General features: G+C 45.3%; 1 protein-coding gene across 2 annotated transcripts; it reads left to right on the top strand.

Moving 5' to 3' along the window:
• The first annotated feature begins 3,606 nt into the window (after positions 1-3,606).
• On the top strand, positions 3,607-11,758 carry FMR1NB (FMR1 neighbor). Of its 2 annotated transcripts, XM_053274455.1 has the most exons (6): positions 3,607-3,742; positions 4,879-4,956; positions 7,244-7,360; positions 8,041-8,181; positions 8,765-8,858; positions 11,446-11,758. In XM_053274455.1, exons 2-6 carry the CDS (start codon positions 4,890-4,892, stop codon positions 11,612-11,614), a joined length of 588 nt encoding a protein of 195 aa, XP_053130430.1. In that variant the 5' UTR covers positions 3,607-3,742; positions 4,879-4,889; the 3' UTR covers positions 11,615-11,758. The 2 variants fall into 2 exon arrangements, with proteins under 2 accessions (XP_053130430.1, XP_053130432.1); XM_053274457.1 differs by lacking the exons at positions 3,607-3,742; positions 4,879-4,956 and adding an exon at positions 5,813-5,866.
• The last annotated feature ends 2,101 nt before the right edge of the window (positions 11,759-13,859 follow it).

Below are 13,859 nucleotides of genomic sequence, written 5' to 3' on the forward strand. Positions count from 1 at the left end.
AAAAATTCACTGTTTTTAAGTATTCGTACATTTTAAAGAATTGTAAATCAAAATGTAAGATTCCTTTTGAGAAATCATGCGTGTTACAAAGGTTGAAAGTGCAGCAAATGTCTGATGTTTGGGTTCACTTCCTTATTGGTAACTTCACATATGGTCTAATGAATTACAATTATTTTGAAAAATAAAGTTTTTTTAAAGAGTGAAAGGTTATCTGTGAATGGCCACAAAATTCAAATACTGTTTGGTTAGACCAACCTCCTCCCACCACAGAATTTAGGAACACAAGAGCAAATCGCTTTTTTCTTCTCTCCCCCTTGTTTGCATGTAAAAGAAGGGCAAGGATGAAGAAGACATTTGGGGTTTAAAGTTCTACAAACTAGGAAGTTTGTGATCCTTTTTGTTTACCAGTATCTTAGTAACACTTAAAGGTGGAACTGTGACCTCAAATTTAGTTTCCCAGCAAACACCTTCTACAAGATGGTCCAGGTTTTGTACTTTCCACATCTTAAGCACTCATTCCCGTTGGCTTTAATAGAATATATTCATACAGCATGTTTAGGAGTAAGACCTCTTTTTCTACCATCGCTCCAAGAAAAACTTCATGATTGACCAGCTTCTAGGTGACATTATTCCTGCCTTGAGAACACCTGAATATTCAAATCGTGGAATTGGGATGATTATATTTTTCCCTAAGACACTTCCTTACTCTCCTTTTCAAGTTATGTAATGGAATGAGAGGAAAATATGTGAGGTGTTCATTGTCTTGGTTGAATCTGCTCCCAAGAAGGCAAAGGTACAGGTATAGGCCTACAGTATGTGCCTATACAGCCTGAATCTGTTATGGATGCTCCTGATCCCATATTTCTCTGAATGGAAGAGTGTGTTTTTAAACTGCCTCACCTACAGAGGAGTTGCTGTAAAATACCTTCCCGAGAATGTCTGCCTACAGACTTCCTTCCTTCATCTGATAACGTTTTGACTCTGACTCTGGATTTGTAACACAGTTGGAGAGTAATGTTTTTGCCTTCAGTTAGTGCTAACCACTTACCAGCCCATTTTCTGAAAAGTTGCTGCTTCATGTCCCTGTGCCCACAATACAGAGAGCACAGAGATCCTTTTATATAATCTCTGTGGAAGGAAAACTGGGAAGAGTTGGAGAATGGCAGCATACTACTTCTCCGCTTTGCAACCCTTTTGAAAGGTATAACTTGGAGCCAATGGATACTGCTTTGCATAAATGTATCTCTTATGTGTATTAGTATAAAAAAACCTAGGCTCCATTTTACTTAAAGTATATATTTTGCAATGGGCTAAAACAACCACAAGATGGGTGTTCCTGGCAAATTCCAGCTTGCGGTGTTAGCCATGATCATCAGTAATCAATTTCTGAACTCTAAGCAGGTTATTTTGGATCTGTTACAGTTGCATCTTTGATGCCTCACTTCCAGATATAATGTTGCAGAACATCATGACTCAAAATTAGTGGAAGTTAAGGGTATTTTTTAAAGTTTTAAACCAAATAGGATAGGGGAAGATTGTCAAGGTGCTAAACAGAAGACATGGTCAGTGAGATTACTGCTTTTTTATTTTAAGAAAATCCCCTCTTGTCTTAAAAGGCCTTGTTAATGTTGCACGGTGCAGGTGGTGGTTTACCAGCTTTAGGGTATATTTGTTCATCAGCACAATCACCACATGGTGGCTCACTTGAAACTGAAGAGGAGCTTCAAGAAGTATGCTGTGCTATGGTATTGGTGGTGAAGGGGGTGTCTGTTCAAAGGAAAAATAGGGTCATCTTTGAAAGCCTATTCTGCCAGTGCATCAGTTCATGAGCTCAGTGAATCCCACACATTGGCATGAGGGGTGGCAGGTGAAGCTGTTGGATAGAAAGGAGTGGACAGCTTATGCTTTCTAGAAAGAGACAGATGTTCCCATGGAGTTACTGCACAGAGCACCACTTGAACAGGTATGTGCAACCCTTTTCCATTATCTTTTAAACATAACCAAGATGTTGGTTGGAGTCAGATGTTTGTAAAAGGCAAAGTACTGTAGATGTAGATCAAGGGTCTGAAACCGCCGCCCTCCTGCAGATGTTGACTTCCAGCCGCTGGAGAGCTGTAGTTTGAGAGCCTGGCTGTAGATGTCATTGGGTTTAACCATGTTAAGTGCCTGTCTGCAGGAATTCCTGTTGATCATGAGAATGCAGCCTTCCCTTGGCTTCCTTCATAATTTGGTCGTGATAACAAAAAGCAGTGGGCAACATTGAGACCAGTCAGTTATGACGGACTAAATTAGAGAAGTTTAATTGTAGCTAAAGCAAGTCCCCCTAAGTTCCATGGGACTTAGTCATGTCTAACTTTAGTCTGGATGTTGTTCCCTGGCTGGCATCCTAATCAAGTGCACATATCAAGTGACTTTCTGGGACAGTGCATGCTATTGCTCCAGAGCGAAGGTTTCACAGTACACTGATTCTTAGTGATGTGATTCTCCTCTAATGGAGCATGGGCAGTGCTGGGAAATCTTCACCATCTGGCACATAGGATTGGGGGAGTTGTGTGTGGGCTTCCATGGCAGCCCCACAGAGCCCCTTTATGTGTGCTTCATTAGGGGGTTGGCCATTGTTTTTTTCTCAGTTCCATAAATTCCTTTGTGTTAATTCCTTCCAATGGCCAACACGCCGTGGTGAAATGGAAGGGTTGAAAGACAAAAAGGTAACAAAGTAATTTACACCAGGGATTCTCAATGTTGGCTCCCCAGATGTTACCGGACTTCAACTCCCATAATCCCCATCCTCAGTGGACTGTGTGAAACAGGATGCTGGACTAGATGGGCCTTGGGCCTTATCCAGCAGGGCTGTTCTTAAGTCCAAGGATATCTGGGGACCCAACATGGAGAATCCCTGATTTATATTTTCCTTTAAGCCAGTTATTAGTTGTTGTTGTTATTGATTTATTTGATTTCTATACCACCCTTCTAAAAATGGCTCAGGGCAGTATACACAGAGATAATAAATAAGATGGCTCCCTGTCCCCAAAGGGCTCAATCTAAAAAGAAACATAAGATAGACACCAGCAACAGTCACTGGAGGTCCTGTGCTAGGGGTGGATAGGGCCAGTTACACTCCTCCTGCTAAATAAAAGAGAAGCACCACATTAAAACGTGCCTCTTTGCCAAGTGAGCAGGAAGTTTGCTAAGTGGTGCCTCTTTGCCAAGTGAGCACTAAGAAAGCTCACACTGTTGATGCCTCTTCTCCCCCCCCCACCCCATTCTTGGTTGCTTCATTGCAACTTCCGTTGTGATTTCTTGATCCCAGGTTACATCATTGCTTTACAATTTCTGTTACCAAATGATAGAAGTCTCACCTTGAGACTAAAAATGTATCCAGGCACAAGCTTATTCCACAGAAAATCTGTTTTAGTCCGTATAAAGCTGTGCGCACCTTTTTGCTACAAGAGGCTGACACGGCTACCCCTCTGGAAATTATTACCAAATGAAGAAGTCACAATAGGGATTCCCATAGTGACACTAGACTTCATAGCTTCCTGGAGCATCCTTAACCGGCATTGGTAGCTTTACAGTGACTTAAAAAACACAGAGGTGTTCTGGCTTGGGACACAGGGCAATTGGGTGAAGAATAGAATTGCTAGCGTGTAGGAAAGGGAAGGTCATCTGCGTCTTTCTTGCTATAGGGTGGTTTTCAGTTTTTATTGCTCCAGTCATTCCATTACTCAGAACCTTGCATTAGGTGGGTATTCCTAGAATCGTAGAACAGAATCATAGAATGTTTACATATCTCCGGGGGCTTTTAATCCAACCTGCTGATCAGTACTGGTGGCCCTCGTTATTCAAGGGGGTTCTGTTCCCGCCAATTTCTGAGGATAATGAAACGGTGGCTAAAGAAAACAACCCAGTGGGGGTAGGTAGGTTCCTAAGCACACTGGATGGCTTTAAGAGGGGTTTAGAAAAAATCATAAAGAACAGGTCTATAAATGGCTACTAGTCTGGGCTCTAGGCCATCTCCAGCCTCAAGAGGCAAGATGCCTCTCAATACCAGTTGCAGGGGAGCAACAGCAGGAGAGAAAGCATGCCCATACCTCTGGCCTGTGGGCTTCTCAGCAGCATCTGGTGGGCCACTGTGTGAAACAGGATGCTGGACTAGATGGGCCTTGGGCCTGATCCAGTAGTGGATCAGACCCAACGCGTGATCAGTTCAGCCCAAAGCCTGATCAGATCCAGTTGCCTGAAGGATGCTCCTGACTAACTTGCAGCAGATTTTAAAAGAAAAATCTTGATTATTTTGCAGACAAGAACATATGAAAACAGCAAGTGGCAGCCATCTCAGAAGAGGCGTCTGGTTATCTTTCTTGCACATGAGAAAATACGTCTTCTAAGACTGGTGGCTACTACAACCCCGGCATGCATAATCTAATAATAGAGAAAGTGTCGGGGTTTCTTCTCAGAAGTATTTTTGACCATACACAAATCCATGCAAACTTAATTAAGCAACTATAACTCATATGTGACCAATCAACTAAAATTTCTATAATCCGGAGGAGGCCATTGTTAAATCATTTTCTGCTATTTGTTTAAATTTCACCAAAAGAGTATGGAAGGAACTGTCTTGCGAAGGCAGGGAATTCGGAATTTTGTTAAGCTTCCTAATCATGATTGCTGGAGGATTTGTCAACTGCATTTCTACTGTCTGTGTTGAACCACAATGTGTGTTCCTTTCCCTGTGCACAGAATCTGTTGGTGGTTCACCATGTTAATCAGCACCTGTTCAGATTTTTCTGTCAAGCCAACCCCAAAATGGGGGGGGATATTGATGGATTGATTGATTTTAAATCAACATAAATGGGTTGTTGGTATTTTCCATTGCAGGACCCATATAAATGATGATTTCTGTGAGCCGGCTTTTGACCAAGTGCTTGTTTTTGATGTATCCTTCTGTCACCCTGAGTGAGTATTGGAGAGGGTATTTAAATACAGTGAGCAATTTGGGCAAGGAGGAGAGAGGAATAGAATTGTTCTGCTCTTTCAAGACGCTTCCAGAACTTAATTTTTTTTCTCCAAATGAGATTCCTGCAAACTAGCAGTTGACTGTTTCCAAGTACCCTGGCTCTTTTATTTTTATTTTCCACCCATTTAAATGGTAGGGCTGAAATGGGAAGACTTATTTAAGGGTAAAAGTTAAGTGTGCCATCGAGTCGGTGTCGACTCGTGGCGACCACAGAGCCCTGGGGTTGTCTTTGGTAGAATACAGGAGGGGTTGACCATTACTATTACCAGCGTAGTATGAGATGATACCTTTCAGCATCTTCCCATAGCGCTGCTGCCCAATATCAGTGTTTCCTATAGTCTGGGAAACATACCAGTGGGGATTCAAACTGGCAACCTCTGGCTTGCTCATCAAGTCATAAAGGTAAAGTGTGCTATCAAGTTGATTCCGAGTCCTGGTGCCCACAGAGCCCTCTGATTGTCTTTTGGTAGAATACAGAAGGGGTTGACCATTGCCGCCTCCTACTAAGTATGAGATGATGCCTTTCAGCATCTTCCTATATTGCTGCTGCCTGATATAGTACCAGCAGGGATTTGAACTGGCAACCCTCTGCTCGTTAGTCAAGCATTTCTGCACTGTGCCAGATGATGTTGAACTACAATGCCCATCACCCCTAGTTACAAGGCTATTGTAGCTGGGCGTGATGGGAGTCCAACATCATCTGGGCATCCAAGGTGGGGAGCCCCATCTCCAGATTACTTCTCCCCATTCTTTTTCTCTCCCCTTCACTACTACTGCCTCCACGGTTCTGAAAGCTGGACCAGCCCATAGTGACAGTGATGCTCTTTTGTGGAAAGGGAATCCAACATGGTGGGTGTTACCTAGCAACTCCTGTATTTACCCAAATACAAGGCGACTCTGGATTTAAGATGACCCCCTTAAAAAGCACAAGTTCAGTAGAGTTTATACCTGTATTTACCCCAAAGGAAGAGGACTCTGGATTTGAGAAAACTTCCCAATTTCTATCAAACAACTTGGGGAAAAACTAGTCTTGGATTCAGGTAAATACAGTAGTAAAATGCCCATCATGATGGTCAGGATGCGTTTGGGCATGCTATCCTGACTTTCCTCAAAATAACTCAGAGGGTCCTCCATTGGAGGGTCAAAGGTCTGAGCTTTTTGACTTTCCTCCAAAGAGCTCAGATTCATGGTTTATGCCCCACCACCCATTTGAGCCTTGCAACAGCCTTGTGAGGTAGATTAAGCGGAGAGTCAATGACTTACCAAAGATCACATATGAAATGTTGAGGGTGAACAAGGATTTGAACTCAGGGGTGCCTAATCTAGATCCAGTATTAACCATGATATCTGCTGGTTGATATGGTGGGAAGGGCTTCTTCATGGACCCCCTAGCGGGTCCAGGCAATCTGCAGGCATTCCTATCATTAAGGGATTGTTGCTTGGGACTATGGGAATTGTTGTTCAGCAACAGCTGGAGAACCAAAGTTGCCTACCCTTCTCTAGAGTGTGACACAATGTTGGGAAATGGCCATAATGCAACAGCCTTTCATATTGTCTACTGCTTCAGGATTTCTGCACACACATGCAGACAGTTAAACAAATAAGAGCACTAAAGATCTCTACATACTCATTGAGATCATCAGGAGCGGTCCATCTTCAGGTACCATTGGTTCATCTGGTGGTGACCTGAGATAGGGCCTTCTCTGTTGCTGCCCCTGGGTTGTAGACAGGGTTCCCTCTAACAGAAAATCCCATATGTTCTTGACTACAACTCCCAGCAATCTCAGCCAAAGCCCCCTCAGCTAGGAATTCTGGGAATGGTAGTCAACAACATCGGGGATTCCCTCTTACAGGGAACACTGGTTGTAGAACGTGCTTCCTTGGATATAAGAAGATTGTCTTCCATGAAGGCTTTCAGAAGAGCCTTGAAGACCTTTCTTTTTGGCCTGGCTTTTAATGATATCTAGTTTGAATGTTATCTAGTTTTAATTGTAATTTGAATCTACTTTTAATTGTTTTTTTTTATTTTGTGTGTTGTTTTTTCAACGTAAACTGCCCTGAGCCACCTTTGGAAGGGCAGTATACAAACCAAATAAATAAAGAAAAGAAAATTAATAATAAATAGTGTGGGTCAGAAAGCAGATAAATGCAGTTGGAGCTGCATTCTGCACTAAACCGTCTCCTCCTCAAATTGCCACCTTGAGTTGATTGATCTGAGTTTTTCAGGTTTTGCAACACCAGCTTTGTACATTTCCAGTGAACCTGAAGTCTCTCCCAGCAAGCCAAGGGTGAAACCAGAAGTCGCATCAGGGCAGGTGGTGGTCGATTTCTTCAATCCAGTGAGTAAGTGTCCCTGTGACCACAGCAGAATTATCTTATGTTCTGCCCCCTTGCCGAGTAGATTTGAAATGTTGAACTTATTACTGCAGAACTTCACTGAAATATCACTTGGCTGGACTATATTGAAGGAGCCGTTCTCTGCTATTAACCTTGGGAAATCCTCTCTCTTTTCCCTTCCATTCTGCAGCGATCTGTCATGCTGAATTATAAGCTCCTGGCTAGCATGAGCCTTTTAATCTCAGCGTCATGGGTTCAAGCCCCATGCTGAGCACACATATTTGGGGGTTGAGGTCTAGGTCAGTGGTAAAACATCTGCTTTGTATGCATGCAGATGCTCTTTGGATTCTCTGCCATGGGACGTGGTGCTGGCGACCAGCTTGGATGGCTTTAAGCAAGGTGTAGGCAAATCCATAGATGACAAGTCTATCAATGGCTACTAGTCCTGATGGCTATAGGTTATCTCCATGTTCAGGGGCAGGATACTGCCAAATAGTGCTTGCAGGTGTGCAATGGCAGGAGAGGGGGCACACCTTCATCTGGTAGTGTGGCACGACTTTGCATAACATCCAAGGCCTCCGGTTTTGTGGAGGGAGAGAGAATCAATCAATCAATCAATCAGTCTTGGAATTGAAATCTTCTATTTTGTTCTCTCCCCCCCCCCTCCCACCACCACTTCTTTAAAGCATGTCAACCCAAAGAAAACCAAAAGGTTTCAGCTTGCCAAGCCGGAGAGGATTTCAACAAGACGTTGTGCCTGAAACACAACTGTTGTGTGCCTTCCAAAAAACATGCCCAGTTGGACTGCTACATGCCATTCCCAGACCGTAAGTGGCGTTCATTATCATTGTTTATTTATTTATTTCATGTAGCATTTGAAAATGTATTCCGTTCCCTCACCTTGTAGTGGTACAGTCAAATCTATTGTCACAGGATTCCTTTTTGCTCGAGGTTCTACTGCATGATGTATATATATCCTAGATTAGGGGGGTCAAACTGCAGCCTTCTAGCTTCTGTTGGCTTCCAATTCCCATCATTCCTGGCTACTGCCACTGTGACTGGGGATGATGGGAGTTGTAGGCCAACGGCAGCTGGAAGGTTGTAGTTGGACATCCGTATCCTAGATGTTATTTTAGACGATACGTCCGCACAGCAAAACTCAGTATTTAGATCAGATACAAGCCAAGTTTCTTTTACTTTTAATTCCAAAATTTTAACTGGAAACTCTTCAAATTTGTAATTTTAACTGTGTTTTTAGCCTGGCATTTTAGCTTGTTTAACTTTATTAATCTGTGACTTTACACGGCATGGGTTTTGTTGATGTGGCAAGCCGCCAGTAGTGTACTGGCGGTGGGCTGGGTATAAATGTTTTAATTAAATAAATACATTCTTTTGATCAAACTGTCACAGGACCTCAACGGATCCTCCGGCTGTTCGGTATTGGAGGAATTGGCGTGTTGTTTATTGGGTGTCTTCCGTGTTGCTGTTGTATAGTGGAGAAGAGGTAAGTCATGGTGTTTCCCCTGGAAAGCCACTCACTACCCCTTCCACTGTGTTAGCAGGGATATGAGATAAGTGGGGGGACAGAGTTGTGGGCCCAGCCCAAGAGATGGACATGTGGGCTGCCATTTTAGCCCCCCAGCACATGACACCGGCAGACCAATCTTGTGCAAGGAGTGGCTGCATAAGCAGTTGGCTCCGTTGCTCTGTCTTTGGAACCACAGGCTGCTTGCCCTGGAACCAGAATTGAGAGAGGAAGCTCCTCCCTCCACTCCAATATGATTGGCTGTGTGGGCTGTCCTTCAGTCAAGAAGAAAGCCCACACAGCCAGCAACCTCTCCTCTCTGCAGTCTCACCGACTGCAGGAGGACCACTTTCCATCTCTATATATAATTCTCCAAAATGTACCCGCCACTAATCCCACGTGTGGCAGCTCTCGTGAGAGTTCATGAGCAGCTGCCCAGATAGCAACAGGGAAGGAAACAGTGATAGCGGCCGGGCAGGTGGCTGGTGGGCTGGCCAGCCAGCCACCAGGAATAACCACAGCGGCGGGCCAGAGGAAGCAGCAGGCCGGCCAGCTGCCAGGATGAAGCGCGGTGGTGGGCCAGAGGAGGTGGCAGGCCAGTCGGCCAGCTGGCAAGAAAAGGTGGCCACCGGTGGGAGGTGCTGGGCTAGACGATGGGTGGGAGGAGGTGGCTGGCCATGGTGGAGGGGAGGTGGCCGGCTGGCTGGCCAAAAATAAGCACCAGCAGGCGGGCAGGGTTGAAAATGACTGAGGCAAACTAGAGGTGCAGATGCTCTGCGCCTGGCCCACCTAGTTACATCCTAATTCAGACGGGATAGTGGAGTGAGGGAATGCGGAACCCGCGGTTCCGCATTCCATGTGAATGCACCCTTTATCTCTGGTCAGTGACCATAATAAAGGATTATGATGAAGATGAACCCTCACCTATTAGTGAGAGGAACTCCCGCGTGGTTCTTTGGATCCTGGCCACTGGGTGCAGTAGATACGCTGCAACCCTTTTGACATCGTACTATAAAACATACCAACTCCTTGCACAAACTCGCTGGGCTATCAAACCCAGTCACCATGAAACGAAATTGCCCTGTGTGTGCATATGGAAGGCGCTCCCACACACGCTTTCTCCCAGTCCGCCAGATGGTTATTTGTTGAAAGTTTCCACACATACACCTCCTGCTGAGGGAATCGCCACTTTTACTGCTTCTTCTGCTTCTTCTGCTCTCGGCACCCAGTCTTTGAAACTGTAGGATATCCATGCAGAGCTGTTGGCAAGGCTCCAAGCCAGAGCCAAGAATTAGTGAGGAATTGTCTGCTCAGATAAGCTCCAGCAAATGAGATTATTGGGACAGAATTCACATCAGTGTTGAAGTGATGGAGGAGGGAGTGGGGGCTTGGGAGAAGGTGGACGGCTGCCATTACAGCTAACTAAGAATATTGCCGAACGTTGCTTAAAAAGATGTTTTAGGCCATAATTAACTGGAGGCTAAATCATTTTAATTCCTGGCATTCAGGCCAAATACATCAAAAGAAGCAGCACAGTAAGACAGTTTTCTCTTTGCAAGATTCAAGATGGTGCTTGTTTCAGTCTAGGGTTTACAATAGGATCTCTCGATACATCTGCAAGGGCAATAGTATTTATTTGGAATGCCAGAGCTGAATGCCTCTTTTTTAGCTGCAGGTGTACTGCATGAGGAGAAAATTCAACATCTTGTATTGAATTTAGCTTTCCGAAGGCCAGGCCAGATGGGATGGAGCCCTTATTTGTGTCTGCCCCATTCACATATAAAGCCGGGAGCGAGTTCTTACAGTTAATAGAAGAAAGCACAAAGATGTGGATACTTCTCTGCTTTGTACGATATCTCCCTGCCTTTAGTTTCTCCATCAATTTTTCTCCATTCCTGCCCCTAGCCTTGAAGGGAGTCAGGAGTGGAGAAAAGGGGGCTGGAGCTGAGGGGAGAAGTGTGGTGTAGGAAGCAGGAGGATGGCCCTGTGTGGTAGCAAGCATGAATAGCTACCTTTGCTAAGCAGGGTCCACCCTGGTTTGAGTTTGAATGGGAGACGTGAATTGGAGGCTACAGGTGTGAGCACTGTAAGATATCCCTTTAGGAGATGGGGCCACTCTGTGAAGAGCACCTGCCTGCTTGCATGCAGAAGGTTCCAAGTTACCTCCCTGGCAGCATCTCTAAGATAGGGCTGCGAGAAACTCCTGCCTCCAACCTTGGAGAAGCCGCTGCCGGTCTGTGTAGACAGTACTGAGCTAGATGGACCAATGGTCTGACTCAGTATATGGCAACTTCATATGTTCCTTTTCTCTCCCACATGTTCCTTTTGTTAAAGTTAAGACTTCTGCCCCTGCTTAATGCGTGAATGGAATGGACAGTGTAAATAAAATTCAGCCATCCCAGGTCCTTGGGAAGGACTCGATGTCTGGATAAAACAAACCAGTCAATAACACCTGTCTGACTGTGTAAACAAGAAATAATAATTAATAACAACAATGTCCCTCCACTGTTCACCCAGAAAGACACAAACTGATCTCTCTCTCTCTCTTTATTGTGGTATTGTGTAGCCCATGTGCCAACCCTTTGCGAAGAGCCACCAAGGAAGAAGAGTCAGAAGAGGAAAGTGACGATAACAAATATGAGAACGAGGGCAGCAGTAGCAAAAGTGACGAGTATGCAAATTTAGTTCAAAGCGATGCAGAGAAATCGAAGTACAAAGAGAACCAGCACAGGTAAAACCACTCCTTGCTCTTCCTTGAGTTCTTCTGGAGTTCATTTGCCATCACCGGTGATAACATCTCTCCACATGTTGGGGTTTCTGGGTCTCGATCTCCATCTGCTTTGGAAAATTGTACAGGAATGGACAACTCTTAATGCCACCATGGCTGCTCTGAATAAAGTGGATTAAGAATTCTCACTCGGTTATTGATAAGAACATAAGAACAGCCCTGTTGGATCTGGCCCAAGGCCCATCCAGTTCAGCATCCTGTTTCCCACAGTGGCCCACTAGATGCCTCTGGGAAGAGAGGAGAGCTGGTCTTGTGGTAGCAAGCATGACCTGTCCCCTTAGCTAAGCAGGGTCCACCCTGGTTGCCTATGAATAGGAGACTAGAAGTGTGAGCACTGCAAGATAGTCCCCTCAGGGGATGGAGCCACTCTGGGAAGAGCAGAAGGTTCCAAGTTCCCTCCCTGGCAGCATCTCCAAGATAGGGCGGAGAGAGATTCCTGTCTGCAACCTTGGAGAAGCCGCTGCCAGTCTGTGAAAACAATACTGAGATAGATGGACCAAGAGTCTGATTCAGTATATGGCAGCTTCCTGTGTTCCTATATTCCTAAGCTCATAGGCAAGAGGTGAGGGCAGGCCCTCTCTCCTGCTGTTGTTGGGATTCAGAGGCATCTTGCCTCTGTGGCTGGAGGTAGCCTATAGCCATCAGACTAGAAGCCATTGGTAGACCTCTCCTCCATGAATTGGTCTAAGTCCCTTTTAAAGGCATCCAAGCTTGTGGCCATCACCACATCCCATGGCAGAGAGTTCCATAGATTGATTATGCACTGTGTGAAAAAGTACTTCCTTTTGTTGGTTGATGGTGTTGACATGTTTGAGCACCGACTGTGGCCCACATCCTGGCAGGGACCCATCACTAATGGAAACACCTTGGCCCTTGCTGCTCCTAGTGACACTCACGCTACTTGCTTGCATTCTCCATCTGGTCCAGATGGGGCAACAAAAGAGCAGGGCCAGGCAATGTCAATAGTAGGAGGGAGGAGGTGAGCCCACCAAGGGCATCACACAAGAGGCCACCCAAAAATGGAGTTCTCACTCTTCAATGGGTTAATGAGTTGATCATCCCCATTCAAGCTGGTCTTCTGGTACCAAGCATGAATGGTCCCCTTTGCTAAGCAGGGCTCGCCCTGTTTGCATTTGAATGGGGGAGATGGGAGATCAATGGAAGATATTCCCCTTAGGGGATTGGGGCCATTCTGGGAAGAGCATTCTTGGAGATGCCCTCCCTGGCAGCATCTCCAAGACAGGGCCGCCAGAGACACCTGCCTGCAACCTTGGAGAAGCCGCTGCCAGCCTGGGTAGACAATACTGAGCTAGATGGGCTAGTGGTCTGACTTGGCATAAGGCAGTTTTCTATGTTCCTATGGTTGACAGCAAAGGATTTCTGAATTCTGCATGTTTTCCCATTTTAAAAGCATTAGATGAACCAGCAAAGGAGGGATCACAGCTACTTAAAACACACACATGGCATGCAGAAGGTTCAATCTCAAGTATCTCTAGTTAAGACCTCCAGAGGGTTGGGAAAAGCCATTACCCAAGACTTAGGGAAACCACTACATAGGAAACTGCCTTATACTGAGTCAGACTGTTGGTCTATCTAGCTCAGTGTTGCCTACACTGACTGGCAGCAGCTGTCCAAGGTTTCAGGAAAAAGTCTCTCTCAGCCCTACCTGATTGAAGCTGGGACCTTTTGCATGCAGATGCTTTCCCACTAAACTAAAGCCCCATCCCCTAAGAATAATATATTCTGGTGCCCATCCAAATGTAAACCAAAGCAGACCCTGCTTAGCAAAGGGAAAAATTGAAGCTCACTACTATAAGACCAGCTCCCCTTCCCCGCCTCCACTTACAGTTCAGACACAGGACCGGGTTGGATAGGATCAGCCATATAACTCAGTCCAAGGCAGTAAGCCTTTAAGTGCCACAGGACATTTTGCTGAGTGTTGGCATAACAGAAGAGCCTTTCTTTGAGCTCTCTTGGGGGAAATGGTCTTGGGTGCCTTTTGAATTAAGAGCCACAAGATGGTGCCATAACCAAACGATCGTGATGGTTTTGGATGCTGTCCTGAGTAGCTGTGATCAGTAGTACCCCTGTTGTTGATTTGATTTTCTTACTCTGTGGTTTATCCCTCCACATGAAGACAGATATCCTTCTTTCAGCAGAAGAAAGACTACCTGGCAGTGTGTGATGGCAAC

This window comes from Hemicordylus capensis, chromosome 11 (assembly GCF_027244095.1).
Source record: "Hemicordylus capensis ecotype Gifberg chromosome 11, rHemCap1.1.pri, whole genome shotgun sequence".
Taxonomy (NCBI): Eukaryota; Metazoa; Chordata; class Lepidosauria; order Squamata; family Cordylidae; genus Hemicordylus; species Hemicordylus capensis.

Bases quoted from the DNA above. Each gene is read 5' to 3' on its own strand.
- FMR1NB (XM_053274455.1), top strand. From the start codon at position 4,890: ATGATGATTTCTGTGAGCCGGCTTTTGACCAAGTGCTTGTTTTTGATG. The intron at 4,957-7,243 runs GTGAGTATTGGA...TGAGTTTTTCAG, and splicing joins GTATCCTTCTGTCACCCTGA to GTTTTGCAACACCAGCTTTG. The intron at 7,361-8,040 runs GTAAGTGTCCCT...ACTTCTTTAAAG, and splicing joins CGATTTCTTCAATCCAGTGA to CATGTCAACCCAAAGAAAAC.